This window comes from Lutra lutra, chromosome 6, assembly GCF_902655055.1.
Source record: "Lutra lutra chromosome 6, mLutLut1.2, whole genome shotgun sequence".
NCBI classification, from domain to species: domain Eukaryota; kingdom Metazoa; phylum Chordata; class Mammalia; order Carnivora; family Mustelidae; genus Lutra; species Lutra lutra.
The window spans coordinates 106,931,011-106,949,651 of record NC_062283.1 but is presented as its reverse complement, the minus strand read 5'-3'; the positions used below and the strand labels follow the sequence as shown (position 1 = coordinate 106,949,651).

Sequence of the window (18,641 nt, the reverse complement as noted above, 5' to 3'; positions counted from 1 at the left end):
ACCAAAATATGGTTTTGCTTATTGTAAAATCTTTATTCAGAGTCCTTTTACAAAAACTGGGTATCCTCCGAAACACTGATAAACCACGAACTGTTATTATTATTACTATACCGCTCCTCACTTTCATACTCGATTCTTACATTCTTTTAGGATATCATTCCAACACTAGAAATATAACTTGTCAAGCACTGCTATTATTACTCTCAGTTTTTTATTTTTACTTAATTACTGAAATAAACAGTACTCTCATCTTCCCAATCACACAAGCTTGCACTTTGGCCTTATTTCCTACTCTTATATCAAATCGATCTATAAATCACCACCCACTTCCACCCCCACTCAAAGTTGGCTGTGGTAAACACTTATCTTTCAGAATGGTCTTTTTACCATGTCTCATGAATAGTTTCTATCTGGACTACTGTTACAGTCTTCTACTTTCAACACCTTCAGCTAGCTTTCTTTCTTTCTTTCTTTCTTTTTTTTTAAAGATCCTGTTTCTTTTATTTTTTATTTTTTTAAAGATTTTATTTATTTATTTGACAGAGATCACAAGTAGGCAGAGAGGCAGGCGGGGAGGGAGGGAGGGAGAGAGAGAGAGAGAGAGAGGCAGGCTCCCTGCTGAGCAGAGAGCCCGATTCGGAACTTGATCCCAGGACCCTGAGATCATGACCTGGGCCAAAGGTAGTGGCTTAACCCACTGAGCCAGCCAGGTGCCCTCAACACCTTCAGCTTTCTACACAGTAAAAATTAATTTACACAGTAAAACACAGTTTGAGCATACTCCCTGCTTGAAGCTCTGAAAGTAAACCTGGAATCCACAAGAAGCACTTTAGCCCAAGGCTTACTTAACACCTAAGAAATAGCCTATTGCAGCTGTAACAGTAATAATTACTTAGAAATGAAATGCAACCTCTTACCCATATAGTCATATGAAGTCTTTTCATAAACTGGACCCACTCATTCAATCTTATAGTCATATTTTTATCCTAGCTAAGCAAAAACTGGTGACAAAGTTTCTTTGCTTGACCAAACTTTAGTAAAACTTCTAAATCCTCTCCTAGGCCCACCTGTGCACTTTCTGCTAAAACATAGTTTTATCAAGAACTCTGCTATATCAGCTTAACCAGAAACTCCCACCTTCAGTTTCTGACCACACTCAATATCTGATTAGGCTCCTCATCGTCCATCATCTAGACACCCCAATCTATCTTCAGCAAGAATCCTGTTAGGTCGGTTCAGGCAGAATTCCCCCCTTACCCTTGATGTTTCCTCTTAAGAGTCATTTTCCATCCTCTGACTCTCACTCTGCTCCTTGGATATAAAATCCCACTTGTTGGAGGTCATCAAGATGCGACTGCCTGTTGACCCATGAGCTCAACACAGGCAACTGGAGGCTCCTCACTTCCTTTCCTGTCCTTAGTGTGTTCTGTTTGCCTTCCCCGATCCCAGAAGCTTCTCTAAGGATTCAGCCTTGAGATAGAAATGTGGTGTGGGGGCTACCTGGACTGGGTACGTGACTGAACCCAGTAAAGGTGTCTATATAAATCTATATAAGATTTCAGCAAGTGAGTGCGTGTGGAGATCTACTGGTTTTGAGGCCATCCAAGACAAGCCTCATATGTAAATTCCCTCAGTTATTAAACTTGCCACCTATAAATCTGGAGTGGTTGATCCCTTTGTTCTGTTACTCCTTTCTTGCCACGGACAGGGCTGGTTTCAGATTTCAGATAACAGGCTCTGAGGAGGTTACAAACCAACACTTGCCCACGCTGTATCCCAAGTTGAGATTTATCTCTCTCCTTCACTATAAAATCCCATCGCAGCGGTCCCCATACCTATCATGATGATCCTTAATAAAACTGGCCTTCCATCTTTAATAAGTGCCAATGCATATTTTTACAAACTAGCCAACTGTATAAGACTTACTGCCTCCCACCTCAGTGACTTTAAATATGCTCTTTTCTGGAAATGGCCCATGCTCCCTTTCATCACTTAAAATTTATCTGATTTACTTTAACTATATTAAAAAATGCTATGACTCTGTATAGTATCTTTTTTTTTCTTCCCCAAGTAAGCTCTATGCCTGAAATGGGGCTTGAACTCATTAGCCCGGGATCCAGAGTCACATAATCTACCAACTGAGCCAGTACAGTATTTCCTGATTCAACCCCTCTAGGCTCATTCTTTAATCAGGCCCTTTTTCAAAGTTTAGAAACACGGCTTTCATTGCAGGATAGCATTTTAAAATGCATATAACCTTCATGTTTCCAAAAGGTTAATATTTATCTTTTCCAACTGTGGTAGAAAAAAACAAAACCCAAACATAAAATTTATCATTTTAACCATTTTTACGTGTACAGTTCAGTAGTGTTAAGTATATTCACATTGCGTAATTAACCTTCAGAATTTTTTCATTTTGTAAAACTAAAACTCTACACACATTAAAAAACCCTTATTTTCTCTCTTGCCAGCCCCTGGCACCCAGCGTTTTACTTTCTGCTTCTAATCTGACTACTTTAGATACTTCAAGCAAGTGGAACCATACAGTATTTTGGCTTTTTTGTGACTGATTTCATTTAACATAATGTCCTCAAGGCTCATCCATGTTGTAGTGTGTGACAAGACTTTTTTTTTTTTTTTTTCAAGGTAGGCTGATGCCCAGCATGGGCCCTAAGGACCTCCTTCCCTTTTAAGATTAAATAATATTCAATTCTTTGTGTATATTTATCCATTCATCTGTTCACAGACATTTATGTTTTCTACCTCTAGGCTATTGTGAATAGTGCTGCTATGAACTTGAGTGTGCAAGTATTTCTTCAGGATCCTCAATTCTTTTGAATATGCTCAGAAGTGGGAAAGCTGGACCATATGGCAGGTCTGTTTTTAAGAGGAACCACCAAGCTGTTTTCCATAGCAGCCACACCATTTACCATTTCCACCAACAGTACACAAGTGCTCTATTTTCTCCAGATCCTTGCCAACACTTTTCAGTTTTTTGACAGTAACCACTGAAAAAGGTGTGAGGTAGCAGAGGTAGCATCTCATGGTAGCTTTGACTTGCATTTCTCTAGTGATTAATGATGCTGAAAATCTTTTCATATGCTCTGGCTATTTGTATATAATCATTGAAGAAATGTCTATTTCAAGTCTTTGCCCATTTTTTAATTAGGTTGTATTTTTATTGCTGAGTTACAGTTCTTATTATAATCAGGATATCAGCCCCTTAGACACATTTCTGAAAATTCTCTAATTTAGTAGGTTGCCTTTTTCTATCTCTCTTTTTTTTTTTAAAGATTTTATTTATTTATTTGACAGAGAGAAATCACAAGTAAGCAGAGAGGCAGGCAGAGAGAGAGGAGAAAACAGGCTCCCTGCTGAGCAGAAAGCCCGATGTGGGGCTCGAACCCAGGACCTGGGATCATGACCTGAGCCGAAGGCAGCGGCTTAACCCACTGAGCCACCCAGGCGCCCCGCCTTTTTCTATCTCTTATTGTATCCTTTGACACTTAAGAGTTTTTAAGTTTGATGTAGTCCCTCTTTTGATGTAGTACCTCTTTTTGCCTTTGTTACCTGTGTTTTTGTTGTCATACCCAAGAAATCACTGCCAAACTCAACATCATGAAGCTTTTCCCTTATGTTTTCTTCTATAAGTTTTATGTTTTAGGTATTATGTTTAGGGTTTAATCTGTTTTAATTTCTCATATAGCATAAAATAAGGTTTCAACTTCATTCTTTTGCATGTGGATATCCAGTTTTCTCAATACCATTTGTTGAAGAGGCTATCCTTACCGGATTGATTGGTCTGGCACTCTTTGTTGAAGATTATTTGACCATACATACACTAGGGTTTAATTCAAGGCTTTCTATTCTATTCCACTGGCCTACATGTCTGTCTCTATGTCAGTACCACACTGTTTTAAAATGACTATAGCTTTTTAATACATTTTAAAAATCTTTTTAAAAACTTCCTTCTGCCTGAAACCTAAATCCCAACTTAACTTGGCTAGTCCCTACTTATGTTTCAGATTTTACCCCAGTTGTGAAGTCTTCCCTAACTATTCTCTCTCTCCAACACTCATATATATACCTCCTTTCTGTGACCTCCCACTACACACTGTACTTCCTCTACCGCAGAACTTACTTTGCTTTACTTAATTGAGCTGTGTGACTCCTAAGGGTATTAATCCCTATGATTGAGTACTCATCATTTTTAGCTCTCACATCCCCAACTCCTAGTCAGTCCTTGCCTGACTCACAGTAAATGACCAATAATGATTATAAAAACTGAAGACAACAGAATATACTTGGCTGACAAAAAGAACAAATAAAGTCTATGTATTGATTTAGAAAGTGTTCCTAAAATATATGAACTTAAAAAAAAAAATCAAGGTACACAACAGTGTACATAGTATGCTACCATTCATATAGAAAGGAAAAAAATTAATCCTATAATTTGCATATATATGATACAGATCTATAAGAACACACAAGAAAGTAAAACTGATTACTTCCAGTTGGCCAGATGGAAACTGCATAGATGGGGGTCAGGGGGAGGGAGACTTTTCTCTGTATAGCTTTTTATACCTTTAAAATCTTTTTGGTACTAAATAAGCTTAATTTTTTTAAAAAATAAAGGAGTAATGTCCCCACAGAAAATCAAATAGCAGCTGTGTAACACATGGCATTCCCTCCCTCCTTCATTTATAACAAAAAGAAAATCAAAACGAATAAAATCTAGATATTTAGTGTTACATTTGAACCCAGAGTCATCCCACCCCCCCCCCAACGAACCACAGAAACTAAGAATTTTGTGGATAAAGTATGTGCTTCATTTAGTAATTCGCATATTAAGTCAATCTTTATGCTAAAACCATGAGCCGTGTATAAACTGCATATTGAATAAGTATGTACTGCTTATTGGTGACATATACACATACTAGCTTTATAAAATGTGGTAGCTAGCTTCCAGGATAGCCTCCAATGATCTTCAACTCCTGATATTCCTTCTCTTGTATAATTACCCTCCTATACAAAATCACTGCTGGTCTATGTGTTGTCTCTTGGATCATTTATTCTGGGGTAACCTAGCCTTTATGTGGTAAGGACACTTAAAGGAGCCCTATGGGGAGAAACTTAGGCCTTCCTTCAACAGCCAGAAACAACCTGCTAGTATGTGAGTGAACCACTTTGGAAAGGGGTTCTCTGATTCCAACTGAACCTAAAAATGACTGCAATCCAGGCCACTCTCTGAACTGTAACCTCACAAAACTTAAGCCAGAACCTCACATCCAAATTGCTCCCCAATCCCTTTTGAAAGATACTATTTACTGCTTTAAATCACTACATTTTGAGATATTCTGTTATACAGCCAAAGATGACTAGACAGATATTGTCCAAAAACATTTAAAACAATTTTTTGAGTATAGTTGACACACCATGTTAAATTAGTTTCAGGTGATGGTTTACATGTTATGGTATGCTCACCGCAAGTGTAGCTACCACCTGTCACCATACAGTGCTGTTACAGTATCACTGACTATATTTCTCATGGTATACACTTTACTCCCATGATTTATTCACTCCATAACTGGAAGCCTGCATCTCCACTACCCCTCATCCATTTTGTGGATCCTGTCACCCTCTCCCCTCCTACATCCATCAGTTCTCTGTATTTTTATAGATCTGATCCTTTCTGTTTGTTCATTCATTTCTTTAGACTCCTGCTATGAGTGAGATCACATGGTATTTGTCTGTTTTTCAGTTTGACTTATTTCACTTTACACAATATCCTTTAGGTCTATCCATTTTGTTTCAAATGGCACAATATCATTCTTTTTTTTTTTTTTTAAGATTTTATTTATTTGTCAGAGAGAGAGGGAGAGAGAGCGAGCACAGGCGGACAGAATGGCAGGCAGAGGCAGAGGGAGAAGCAGGCTCCCCGCCAAGCAAGGAGCCCGATGTGGGACTCGATCCCAGGACGCTGGGATCATGACCTGAGCCGAAGGCAGCTGCTTAACCAACTGAGCCACCCAGACGTCCCCAATATCATTCTTTTTATGTCTGTGTAATTTTCTATTATGTGTATGCACCACATCTTCCTTACCCATTCTTCTGGCAGTGGACACTTGGGTTGTTTCTGTATCTTGGCTATTACAACTAATGCTGCAACAAACATAGGGATGCATATATCTTTCTAACTCATGTCCTCATTTTTTTGGATAAATACCCAGTGGGATTGCTGGATCATATGGTATTTATGTTTTTAAGTTTTTGAGAAACCTCCATACTCTTTTCCACAGTGACTATACCAATTTGCACTCCCACCAACTGTACACGGAAGTTCTTTTCTCTCCACAGCCTCACCAACACTCACTACTTCTTGTCTTTTTGATTTTAGCTGTTTTGGCAGGTGTAAGGTGATATCTCATTGTAGTCCTGATTTGTGTTTCCCTGATGATTACTTATGTTGAGCATCTTTTCATATATCTCTTGGCCATCTGTATGTCTTCTCTGGACAATAGTCTATTCAGGTCCTCTGCCTATTTTTTAATTGGACTGTTTGGGGGGGGTTGGTGCCAAGTTGTATAACTTCTTTATAATTTTGGACATTAACCCCTTATTGGATATAAAGCTGGAGGTATCACTATTCCAGATTTCAAGAAATACTACAAAGCTGTAGTAATCAAAGCAGTATAGTACTGGCACAAAAACAGACACATCAATGGAAGTGAATAGAGAGCCCAGAAATAAACCCACAAATATATGGTCAATTAGTCTATGACAAAAGAGGCAAGAATATACAATGGGGAAAAGTTTCTTCAATAAATGATGCTGGGAAAATGGGATGGATACATGACAAAGAGTGACACTGGACCACTTTCTAATACTCATACACAAAAATAAAATGGATTGAAGACCTAAATGTGAGACCTGAAACCAAAAAAATCCTAGAAAAGAACAAAAGTAGTAATTTCTCTGACATTGACCATGGTAAGTAACGTTTTCCTAGATAGGTCTTCTTTGACAATGGAAAAACAAGTGGTAACTATTGGGACTACATCAAAATAAAAACCTTTTGCACAGTGAAGAAATCAATCCCCAAGAAGGCAACCTACTGAATATTTACTTTTTAAACCAAAACCTCTATAACTTAAACATAATAAAAACAGTAGTTATCACATCACACAGGCAACCTCAAATTAATAGAATGAGGTAGGCTTGGGGCACAATGCTTTGAAGACAGCCTTCCAATAAAATGACAGGTGCCATAAAAATAATCATGTTGCTGGAATCCCATTTTAGGCTTAAGGGTGGACTCCTGACTAATTGGTGGTAACATTTATGGAACTGCTGGTATACAATATGAAAGTCATTTAAATATTTATTTTTCTTCCAAAATGACAGACACTAACTTTAAAGCAAGTACTATATTCTATTTCTTTCCCCCGATGGAGAAAAACTTCTGTCCAGGAAATTTCTAAATAAAGACCATGTAAGACATGTGTTAAGTATATATGAAAAGCCACTGTGCAAATGGTTATTTACCTGTATAACTTAAAGGACTAAAACTGCTATGTTTTTATAGTTTTTCTGATTACAGTCAGTTGTTACTTTCAAATGTAAGAGTTTATCAGCACCGCTTCTATTCTGCTGCTTTATTTTATAGTAGAGACAGGAAAGAAACTACTCGCTTGGGTGAAAGCTCTTTTAATAAAGACTATTCATCAAGAGGGCTCTCTTCTTACTTCCAAATAAAGGTTGTATCCCAGAACCTTAGATTAACAGCAATCTGACCTCTGGTTGAGTAGCAAATTATTGTGTATACTCATAAACCTAGTATTACCATTCAGGTAAATTATTTTTTTTGGAAAACAGAAACACCAAACTAAATGGTCTTTTCACCTGAACTCTTTGTTCATGAACACAAAATAACGGTAATTTAAACATTAAGCTCACAATACATATATAAGCCTGAAAATAACTACAGCAAGTTGAAATACAGGACATATTTTACAGAACAAGAGCAGGGCATTTATTTTTCTGACTATTCACATTAAACTGTTTCCATGAGAGAGGAGAATTTTTCATTACCTCAGAAGGAAAAAAAAAACCAAAAAACCAAACCAAAAAAACAAAAGGCCAGAAATGTCTTCTGTAGGATGGAAATATTAAAATCCAACTCAAACTTAAAAAGTGATGAAAGGAAGAAGTAAGGGAGATATGATATTCTCTTAAGCTTATTACCTTATCCATGCTTATAGGAGCTTTGCCAGATAAATATATTACCAACATTTCATCACTACTGAATCAACAGTCATCACTTTGTCATATAAAAGGTGTCCACTGATTTTTAGATTTCTTCAGATTCAAAGGTTTATCTTAGAGCTATCATATCCTAATAATAAAAAGGTGGATGTTAAAAAAAAAAAAAAGTGGATGTTTTATTTGAAAAAGTAACATTAACATTAAAAACATTTTTTGAAAAAAAAAGGACTTATCTAATTCAATAATGACCATTTAATCTTCTTATTGCATTTTTGAAGTTAACTCTAGTATACCTTTTAATTGGCAATTTAGGTTTTATTTCCCAATTCTTTCACAGATAAAATTCGAAGGAATTTTCAGCCCTGATTAATTCCGTGTCTTCCCAAATTTTGGCCACCCATCAGATGTGAGATGATTTTATGGGGCCCAAGGAGAGGGCTAATTGACACCGAATCAGTAAAGAATTTATTCCCTCTTCATTCTGTTGTAATGCCTCTGACTGCATCAGGGAGTTCTCAGATTGATGGCAGAATGTTATCAACACCTCTGTAATTCTTGCTAATCTCCCTTTTAAACAAAGAAAGCAAGTTTTAGAGTTTAAGTTTTAGTTTAAGAGTGTTCAGTAGCCAGTAGTTTCTAAAATGTAAAAAGTTTTGTTTTCATTATTTTCAACTTTACATCTACTTTCTGTTGACAGTGATTTTTTTTCTTTATGGTGATTATTTCAAGTTTTCATTAAAAATTATATTAATAACTACAAGGATATAAAGAAATACAAAGAAAGCAAGGATACAGGAAATATGCAGATATGGCCAAAATTTTGAAGATGATGTAAGAATGACTAACATTTGAGAAATACTACACTTACCCATTTGGTCAAGAAATAAATGTAAGTGCCTACCATGAACTATGAGCATACCATTAGTTTATCCACCAAGGAAAGAAAAGAAGATAAACACTGACAGGAAAGTTAGAAGAGAAGAAAGTTACTTCAAAATGAGGTAATCAAAAAAGGATTCATAGACAAGGTGGCAATGGAGCTAGGACAGAATGATGTAGACATGCCAAGACATGGAGCATGCATTTGAAGAAAGCAAAAGCACAACACAGGCCTGAGTGGTGGCCTGTTCTAAATCTTGATTGTGCTGGTGGTTACCTTGGTGTGTATATAATGTGCACACAAAATGAATGCACCTTATCTGTAATTTCTTCCTTAAATTTGGTATGTCTTTGACCGATGCAATGAAGAATTACTGAGGTTTTAGGCTTCGATAGATTGGGGGGGAGCAGTAAATAGGTAAATACAATAAAAGGAAATCACCATTTAAAGGCAAGGGAATCAAAATACTTATTTTCATATCATAAATTTCCAATAAAAACTGTAAGCTATTACACAAAACTTGCAGCTCTATACTTTTCAACAGTTTGATTTCAGGGAGAAATTTTACCTGAATTAAGGCTCACCTATTAAATGTATTGTTCCCATCCCTGTCCCCCCTCAAACAAAGGAGCACGTTAATAGCACTCACTCCTAACAAAGTAACAAAGAACAGACTAAAGTGGCCATACTGGCTGTGTGCTAGTGACACCTGACAGAATTTAGCAAAATAATTTAAGATTGTATTCAATACTTAGATCCCATTTGTAAGCAACTCAGAGCCTTAGAATTTGTTTTAACCTTGAACTCATTCCAATGATCTAAGCTCTTAAAATTTAGTTATTAATTATTAAGTACATTTCAAGTGGCTTCTATTACATTTCATAGTTTAAGCACTCATGACTAGAGAGGGAACTCAGGCATAGTAAAAATAATGCCGTTATCAACAAGTCTTCTTGAAACTTTATAATGCCATTCTCAATAAAATCAATGACTTAACCATGAAACCAAATCCAAAATGTAAATTAATTATGGTTATAGAAAAGCATCAAGAGATCAGAAAAAAAAAAAGATAGTCTTCCTCTGCCATAAATGAAAGCATTAAAGCGCACTGAAATCTATGTGCATCCTTAATGTTTTACTAAGGAAAATACAAGCCTTTTGATATATTGGTGCGCTGCCCTATGTGCTTATTCCACAGAAAGCTTAAACTAAAAGCAGGAAAGCATAACGTAGTGAATTTTAGAGCTGAAAGAGACCCAGTTCAAATACAGGCACTCCAACTCATGAGAATTCAACTTAAAATTTTTCGCAGTGGCAGCAAGCCTCAGCCCCTAGTCAGCCCTGCTATCATGAGGGTAAACAACTCATATGCTTACAACTGTTCTTTATCCACACAATCATTCAGTTTTTCACTTTCAGTACAATATTCAATAAATTACATAACATATTCAAAACTTTTGTAGTAGAATGAGCTTTGATAGATTTTGCCCAACTCTAGGCTAATGTAAGTATTGTGAGCATGTGTTGACATAGGTTAGATGTATTAAATGACTTCTCAAATTACAACATTTTCAATTTATGATGGCATTATCAGGACATAACCCCATCATAAATTGAGGAAGATCGGTACAGCAATTTTCAAATTGGTATTCTATGTAATTATATTCAGGATGTTAACAGGTTGGTCATTAGAAAAGTCTTTCTGGCCAGGTGAGACTGCTTTAAGCCTATGTGCTCCCAAATTATTTGTCATGGAACACTGTTTTGGGGGCAGTAAAGCAGTTCCTAGATTGAGAAGAGGGTTCAAGGAACATCAGTTTGGAAAACTCTGATCTTAGAAATTCCCTTAAGCGGATGACAAAACTGAGGCCTAGAGAGGTCACATCTGGTTAGCTGGAGAAGAAAGAAAGTGAACAAAATCTTTCATTCCCAGGCCAGAGCTCTTTCCACCACTTTAACTACAAAATAAGGCTCTTCAAACTGTATGTAGTCAAACATTTAATTTATATTTAACATTTTGGTTATGGTGTCACATTTTCTGGTTTGTGTATTAACTTGGGCATTTTTAGTTCTTCAAGAAATGGGTTCCGGGGCGCCTGGGTGGCTCAGTGGGTTGAAGCCTCTGCCTTCGGCTCGGCTCAGGTCATGATCCCGGGTCCTGGGATCAAGCCCCGCATCGGGCTCTCTGCGCGGCAGGGAGCCTGCTTCCTCCCCTCTCTCTCTCTGCCTACCTGTGATCTCTATCTGTCAAATAAATAAAATCTTAAAAAAAAAAAAAGAAATGGGTTCCTAATAATTAGATACACCTGGAGATTTACTATTGTTTAGTACTAATGAGGAATGATTTCGTTCAGAGTGGCAGCTTTAAGGAATCACTGAAATAAAGCATCTATACTACAACTGGTTTTAATTTACTCTTGTTACAACTTCTGTCAGCTTAACTAAACCACTTTGTTATTAGGTGGTGAATTTCTTAGCATATAACGTCAACATATGCTGTCCATGAGAACATAGGAGACCTGTCTGCGTAGAAGAAAGCCAACAACAACGAAATTGAGAGACTTTTGTCTTTCTACAGTCCTGGGCTTATTTGTCAGGCAAACACTTGGTTTCTTATCCTTTTGGTAATTAATAAAAAAATGTTGATTGCTTTAACTAAGTCTCCAAATCAGATTATCACAGTGTTTCTCAAACTCCAGAGAACTGTAAGATAGTGTCAGAAACAATTCGTTCAGCTTTAAAGTAGTTGTGTACCACTCCCCCTCCCCTACCTCAGGGTAGGGGAGAAGACTGGACGAAACCAACAAGTAACTATTGTTATGCTGCAACTTTAAAAGGCTTGAGAATCAAAGGTGATAATGGTTAACAACTTCCTTATGACTAACCTGACTTCCTCTAATAAACTTCTGCACTCCTTTCCAACCCCCCACATGGAACATTAACTATGGCAGGCATTCTTGTCTCCTCAATCTTAAAAGAACCCACCAGATGAAGGAGACCGCACGAAGCCTGGATTCCACCAACAAAGAGGTTACTCCGCGCGCCTTTATCTCACAGGTGCGACCTCCACCCCAACCTTGCGCACCGCTGGGCCCCGGCGCAGGAGGCTCGGAAGCAGCCACCCCTGCCTGGAACCGCCCTCGAGCCTCCTCCCGGCCCCGACCCGCCGATCCCCGCGCAGCTCCCGCCCCTCCGGAAACCCGAGGGCTGCCGGCCGGTTTCCAGGCTCCAGGCGGGGCCAGGGCGGCAACACTCCCGACGCCACAGCAGACTGCCCCGCGGGGCGTCCCCGAGGCTCCGGAACCAGCCAGGCCGAGGAGGCCGCTCAAGACCGGCAGCCGGCCTCGCGACCGCACTGGGGGCGGGGACGCTGTTACCTGCCGTGGGCTCGGCCGCTCCCCGCCGGCGCCGCTCTCCTGGCAACCGCGGCAGCGACGCGGAGGCCGGGAGCCGAAGGGCCTAGTGACAGCTCCCAGCGTGCACTGCGCCCGCGCCCACGCTAGCGTCGACGTCGACGACCCGCGATCCCCGCCCCCGGTCCGTGCCTAGCCTCCCGGCGCAAGGTGTTGCTACAGCGCCCTCAAGCGGACTGTCGGGGAAGCCGCTCATGGTAACCAACCTTTCGGATGGGCCTGGAAAGGGAATAGCGGATGTTTTCAACTCGCCAGCGCCAGCTACATCTTAATGGAGAGTTGGAAGGAATGCTAGGAATTGAGAACAGCTTTTATATATTATTTAAACAGTCATTTAAGTGTTATTTAAACGATTCCTCAATATTTCATATGGGGAGCTTGAAGCCCAGAGAAGTTGGGAGACTGATGAAGTTAGCAGATAAATATATGTCATCAGGTTTAGAAATATTTTGAGTTTATGTCTCTCTAAATCATGTAGTTACTACGAGGAAGATTGCACTGTGTTGCCTAAACCGTAGGGTCAAAGGAAAAAAAAGATTGTTTTTTGCAAATGTGTATACGAAATATATATATATATATATATTACATATATATGTATATGTATTATATATATAATATAGATAAAAATGTGTATATGAACTATATATGAAATATAGCAATATAGCAATCTTTAAAAATAATCAAACACCCAAGTATGAAGACCATGCTGTGCTAAGACAAATATTTCCATACAATGTGGCAGCATTCAAGACTTAATAGCTTTGAGAACTAAAGGTGGAAGGTATTAGGAGTTGAAATCATCACTCATGATCACCATTATTTGAGGTGGAATAGTAATAAACTTAATTCTTTTAACTTCTTTGTTACCTCCATCCATGATTTTGAATTACTGTGGTGGATACAGGAATTTGTGAAGCACAATAAACTTTACGAACTGCAGATACTGATTTTAGAAAATTTGTCTTAAAATAGTATCTCTAGGGAAGTGGATTTGTTATTTGGAAAATCTTCCTACTGAGAGGCTGTCAATAAACATGATTTTATGAAGACAAGTCATCACTGTTACTGTTTTTAAAACCTAACAGTCTCTTGGTTTTTGTTTGTTTGTTTTTTTAAGATTTTATTTTTAAGTAATCTCTGCACCCAACCTGGTCTCGAACTTAACCTGAAGATCAAGCCTCCAATGCTCCACTGACCAAGCCCTGAGCCCCTTGTTTTGTTTTTTTTTTTTAAGATTTTATTTATTTATTTGACAGAGAGAGATCACAAGTAGACAGAGAGGCAGGCAGAGAGAGAGAGAGAGGAGGAAGCAGGCTTCTTGCTGAGCAGAGAGCCCGATGTGGGACTCGATCCCAGGACCCTGAGATCAGGACCTGAGCCGAAGGCAGCAGCTTAACCCACTGAGCCAGCCAGGCGCCCCGAGCCCCTTGTTTTTAAAGAATTCTTTTAAAGAATCCTTCTAAGTTTACCCCCCTAGCCTTATATCTTAATATTACCCTATTTTAAGTATTCTCACCACCATTTAAGTACTTACATTTTAATAGATCTTTTTCTTTACTAGGTGAAACTTTGTGAAATTATCTTCTAGCACCAATAACATTATGACTTCTGTCAATCAGTTTTTACTTCTATAAAACGTGGCGAGTGTAAATGTACCTGTGGAATCATTCTCATCTTCCTTTTTTCAAAGACTATAGGAATAGCTAATCTTGTGATTCATGGTACTGGATTTACCCGCACACTCTTCTGTATAGATAACAGAAAACCTTTTTTTTTTTTTTTTAATTTTTATTTATTTATTTATTTATTTATTTATTTTAAAGATTTTATTTGTTTATTTGACAGAGAGAGATCACAGGTAGACAGAGAGGCAGGCAGAGAGAGAGAGAAGGAAGCAGGCTCCCTGCTGAGCAGAGAGCCCGACGCGGGACTTGATCCCAGGATCCTGAGATCATGACCTGAGCTGAAGGCAGCGGCTTAACCCACTGAGCCACCCAGGCGCCCTAAATTTTTATTTATTTATTTGAGAGAGAGAGAGAGAGCAAAGAGGGGAGAGGGTCAGAGGGAGAAGCAGACTCCCTGCTGAGCAGGCAGCCTGAGGCAGAATTTTCCTTGATCCGCGGGGCCCCGAGATCACGACTGAGCCAAAGGCAGTTGCTTAACCAATTGAGCCACCCAGGTGCCCCAAGATAAGAGAAAACTTAACATTTTTGCAACTGTTTCTATCTTAGAGCCAATTGTGTCTAAATGCAGAAGTAATGTCAGGTCAATCCTGGACATTCGTTGCCTCGAACAGCGGAAAGCTACCAAAGAACTGACATGACTCATAAAAAAGATACTATAGTTGATTTTAAAAAATGAAACAAGATTGTGTTTTGGGTGAATATATCTGCTCTCCAACCTTCTGGGGTCAGTGCCCTCCTATATCTTCTCCATCAATCATCCTCCTCCCCTCCAGCCTCATTCTTACACCTGTACTCGGCTCGGATTTTTAAGGTCACTTCCTGGGAGACTACCGCGCCGGGCCACGCCCACAAGAGGAAGCAGGGAAGGACAGTTTGCCTCTCGCTGCTCCATCTTTGTCGGCGCTCCGACTCCGGCAGGGACTTGAAAACGCTCACGCCCCCAGGTCGAGTTCTCGCGGCAGCGCGCTCTCCGCCCGGAAGGCGGCGCTGTGGGCTGGCAGGCTGTGTCGGCCCAGGGATCGGGTCCCCGACGTCCGCCCAGCCGCCGCAGCGCGGCCGCCACAGCCGCACGTGCAGCCGCTTCTGGCCCTGCTGGCCCCTATTCCCCTGAACCTGCGCCTGGGCGCCGGCTATGGCGGCAGCTGCGGCGGGGACGCGCGTGTTCCTGGAGGTGCGGAGACGGCTGCAGAGCGCGCTGCTGATCCTGGGGTAAGGCCGGCGCTGGGCGTGTGAGCAGCTAGGCGCGGTGCGTAACCGCGTTTCTGCTGCGTTCTGCGTTCCGCTGTTTCTGCTTGTCTGGGAGCCTCCGTCTCCCTCCAAAGGACGGAGTTTTGAGTTTCTTTCCAATTGCTTAGAACCTGTCATTTACTCAAAGTGGAGTTTCCCCTCCTATCCCTCGTGCTTTTATTCCCCCGTAATCTCGGCATCACCTGGGAGCTTTTTTAGAAATGCAGAGTCTCAGCCCCACACCAGCCCTTCAGAATCAGAACTTATATTTTAACACGCTTTCCAGGACTCAAAATACACACTAAAAAGTCTGAGGAGCACTGATGTAAAGTAACAGTGCCAGGCTTTTCCAAAAACAGTGCCCCCCCACCCGAGTGCCTTGCCCGCTTCTTTGGGGGATCCTCATTAGAGGATAAGGTCCAATGTGAGAGCTTCCTGTTTTGTACGTAAACTCGGGTTGGTCCTCCCCCCCCCCCCCCACGCTGTTGTCTGCAGCAAAACTGACACGTTCACTGAACGACTAACAAAGGTTGCAGACTTCTTATTGGAGCTCATTCTTATATTCGCATTCCGCGTTCCAATGAGAAGTCACCAAATGTTTCACTTGTTATTCACTACACCTACAAGAAACTTTTAGAAGAAAAGCTCCCGCGTTTGCTTGGTAGTATGTGGCCCCCTCGATTATTCCCTTGTGACTGCCGTTTCAAATAGAGTAAGTTAGATGTTAAAATCCTGGAACTTTTACTACTCGGGGCCGCTCAAGAGGTAGGCTGATGCTTTTCCTTAATCGGCCTTTTCCTTAAATCGTCCAGGTATAGGTGTGGCAGTTTGGGGTTTGGCATGAGAACGGAGTTCAAATCCTAGCTTTTTCGCAGGAGTAGAATCGTTTAATCTGAAGTTTTTCAATTGTAAAATACGGATGATATTTATTATTTTTTTTCTTTCTCTTTTGTTTCTCTGTTTCTCCCTCTCCATCTCAAATCATAAATTCAGGTAAGTATCTACAATTACAGTCCACTTTGTAGGGTTATTAGTAGCCCCAAACTTAGCAAAGCAAAAGCAAGACACAGTCCCTACATCCTGCCATCAAAGGGGACCCTCAGAGTTTCTCTAGGTTACTCTCCCTTGTTTAAGCAGGTGAAGAAACCTGACTTTGCTAGACTACTAGTAGTTTGTCCCTAATGGTCTTTGGCTGTTGAGTTTTATCACCAACTTGCCCCTCAGGAAAACAAAAACAACCACTCTTCTGATTTCACTCAATAAGGATTGGTTTTTGCCACTTCATGAACTGTATATAAAGGATTTCATACTGTATGTACTTTTTGTTTCTGGCTGCTTTCCTTCAACAGTGCTTCTGGGATTCCTGTTTTATCTGTGTCTATTTTTCTCTGAGTAATTTTCTACTGTATTAATAGACAATATATCTACCCATTCTATTGCTGGATATTTTGTGTGTTTCTAGAACTTGATTATTATGAATAAAGTTGCTATAGCATTTTAGTTGACATACATTTCATTTCTCCTAGGTAATTACCTAATTCTATTATGGTGTAAAGTCTCATTGTCATTTTAATTTGCATTTCCCTGATTAATAATGTTGAGTATCTTTTCATTTGCTTTTTGGTCATTCATATGTGTTCCTTTGGAAAGTGTCTTCTGATTTTTTGCCATTATAAAAAATCAGGTTTTTCTTATTGTTGAATTTAAAAACTTCTTCCTAGTGTCTGGAAATAAGATCTATCTTATTTATGCTTTGTGAATATGTGAACACTTACTCCCAGTCAGAAATTTACCTTTTCATTTTCCTAATAGTGTGTCTTTTCAGGAACAGAAAATTTTAATTATAATAAATTTCACTTTATTGCATTTTTTTCTTTAATGGTTAGTGTTGTTCGTATCTTAAGAAATCTTTACTTACCTCAAGGTTGTAAAATTTTTCCCATGTGTTATATAGTTTTAACTTTTATATTTAGGTGAAATTCATTTTTTGCGTTTGGAGTAAGATAGGAGCCAAATTTCATTTTTTTTCCTATAAGGATATCTGGTAGTTCCATCACCATTAGTTTAAAAGAGTGCCATTTCTCCCATTGAAATAACACAATGTCTTTGTCAGGAAACCTTTGACTGTACTGTTTGGCATCATGTATGTCTTTCTTTCCTTTTACTGTTTAACATATGCCTTTATATATAAATTTTTAAAATCCTATGCTGAGTGTTTCTGAGTCCACTCTGATAATCTCTGCATTTTAATTAAACTTTTTAGTCTGTTTACAATTAATGTAAATGGTATGATTGAGCTTTATTCTTGTTCCTAATCTTAAATGTTTCTAGCATTTTATCACTAAGTACAATGAAATTGACTTTTGGCAAATCTATGTGGTAAATTGCATGGTTCCTTTCTATTCCTACTTTACTACAGGTTTTGATAGTGAATCTGTATTTTCTGTATTTTTACTGTATCTTCTGTATGATTTGTACATGTACTGTGATTTCATTTTTTTTCCTTTCATATTTACATCTATGAATTGCATTAGAAAAATCTGTTATGTTAAGCCATTTTAGTATTCCTGGGGTAAATGTTGGCCATTCATTTATTCAGTGCACAGATGTTTACTGAGTTCCTATCCCCGTGCTGAAAGCTCAGATTCTAAGTGCTGGGTATCCAACTGTGAGGAGTGACAGTAGCAAAGATGAAAATTCGTGGCTGTTGTTGAGCTTTTAGTCTAATGGTAGCAGTGGGTGAGAGGTGAGCAGAAATTACACAAAATAAATAAAATATATATGATATTGAAAGGAGATATAGAAAAAATAAAACAAAAAGGGATAGGGAGAAAAATTATAACCCCTTATTTCAAGTGAAAAAGCAATACTTGAGTAATAAACCCAAAGGGGAGAGGTTTAGAACTATATAATATCTGATGAAAGACTGTTTCCCTCCAAGAGAACAGCAAGTACGAAGAGGTGCCAAGTTCAGAGAGATGTGGGTGGGCTGGTGGAGCACATAGTAAATGGTCTTACAAAGAGGTATGTTAGTAAATGTTTAACAACCTGCATTCTTAGAAAACCAATGAAACTAACAAGAAATCTTCCCAATTTGTAGCATTTACTGATTCCTGTGGTGGAGATAGTCTTTCACCATGGATGATGTCAGGCAAGTGATGTCAACTATTT

The 18,641-nt window shown here is 39.1% G+C and overlaps 2 protein-coding genes across 9 annotated transcripts in view; one reads left to right on the top strand and one right to left on the bottom strand.

The window, feature by feature from the left end:
• The window catches only part of DOP1A (DOP1 leucine zipper like protein A), a 109,377-nt gene extending 96,741 nt beyond the window's left edge, over window positions 1–12,636 (bottom strand). For 5 of the 7 annotated variants that reach the window (XM_047731927.1, XM_047731921.1, XM_047731924.1 and 2 more), the window contains exons 1-2: window positions 12,523–12,613; window positions 8,245–8,395 (exon numbers count right to left, since the gene is read on the bottom strand). The gene's annotated coding sequence lies outside the window, so the exon portion shown is untranslated. Of the gene's footprint in view, window positions 1–8,244; window positions 8,396–12,130; window positions 12,265–12,522 lie in introns of those variants that run through there. The other 2 variants (XM_047731922.1, XM_047731923.1) reach the window with 2 other exon arrangements.
• Window positions 12,637–15,110: 2,474 nt separating this feature from the next.
• UBE3D (ubiquitin protein ligase E3D) overlaps window positions 15,111–18,641 on the top strand; it is a 179,080-nt gene continuing 175,549 nt past the window's right edge. For both annotated transcript variants that reach the window (XM_047734323.1, XM_047734321.1), the window contains exon 1: window positions 15,111–15,452. In XM_047734323.1, coding sequence (XP_047590279.1) covers window positions 15,376–15,452 — 77 coding nt within the window. In that variant the 5' untranslated portion in view covers window positions 15,111–15,375. The remainder of the gene's footprint in view (window positions 15,453–18,641) is intronic.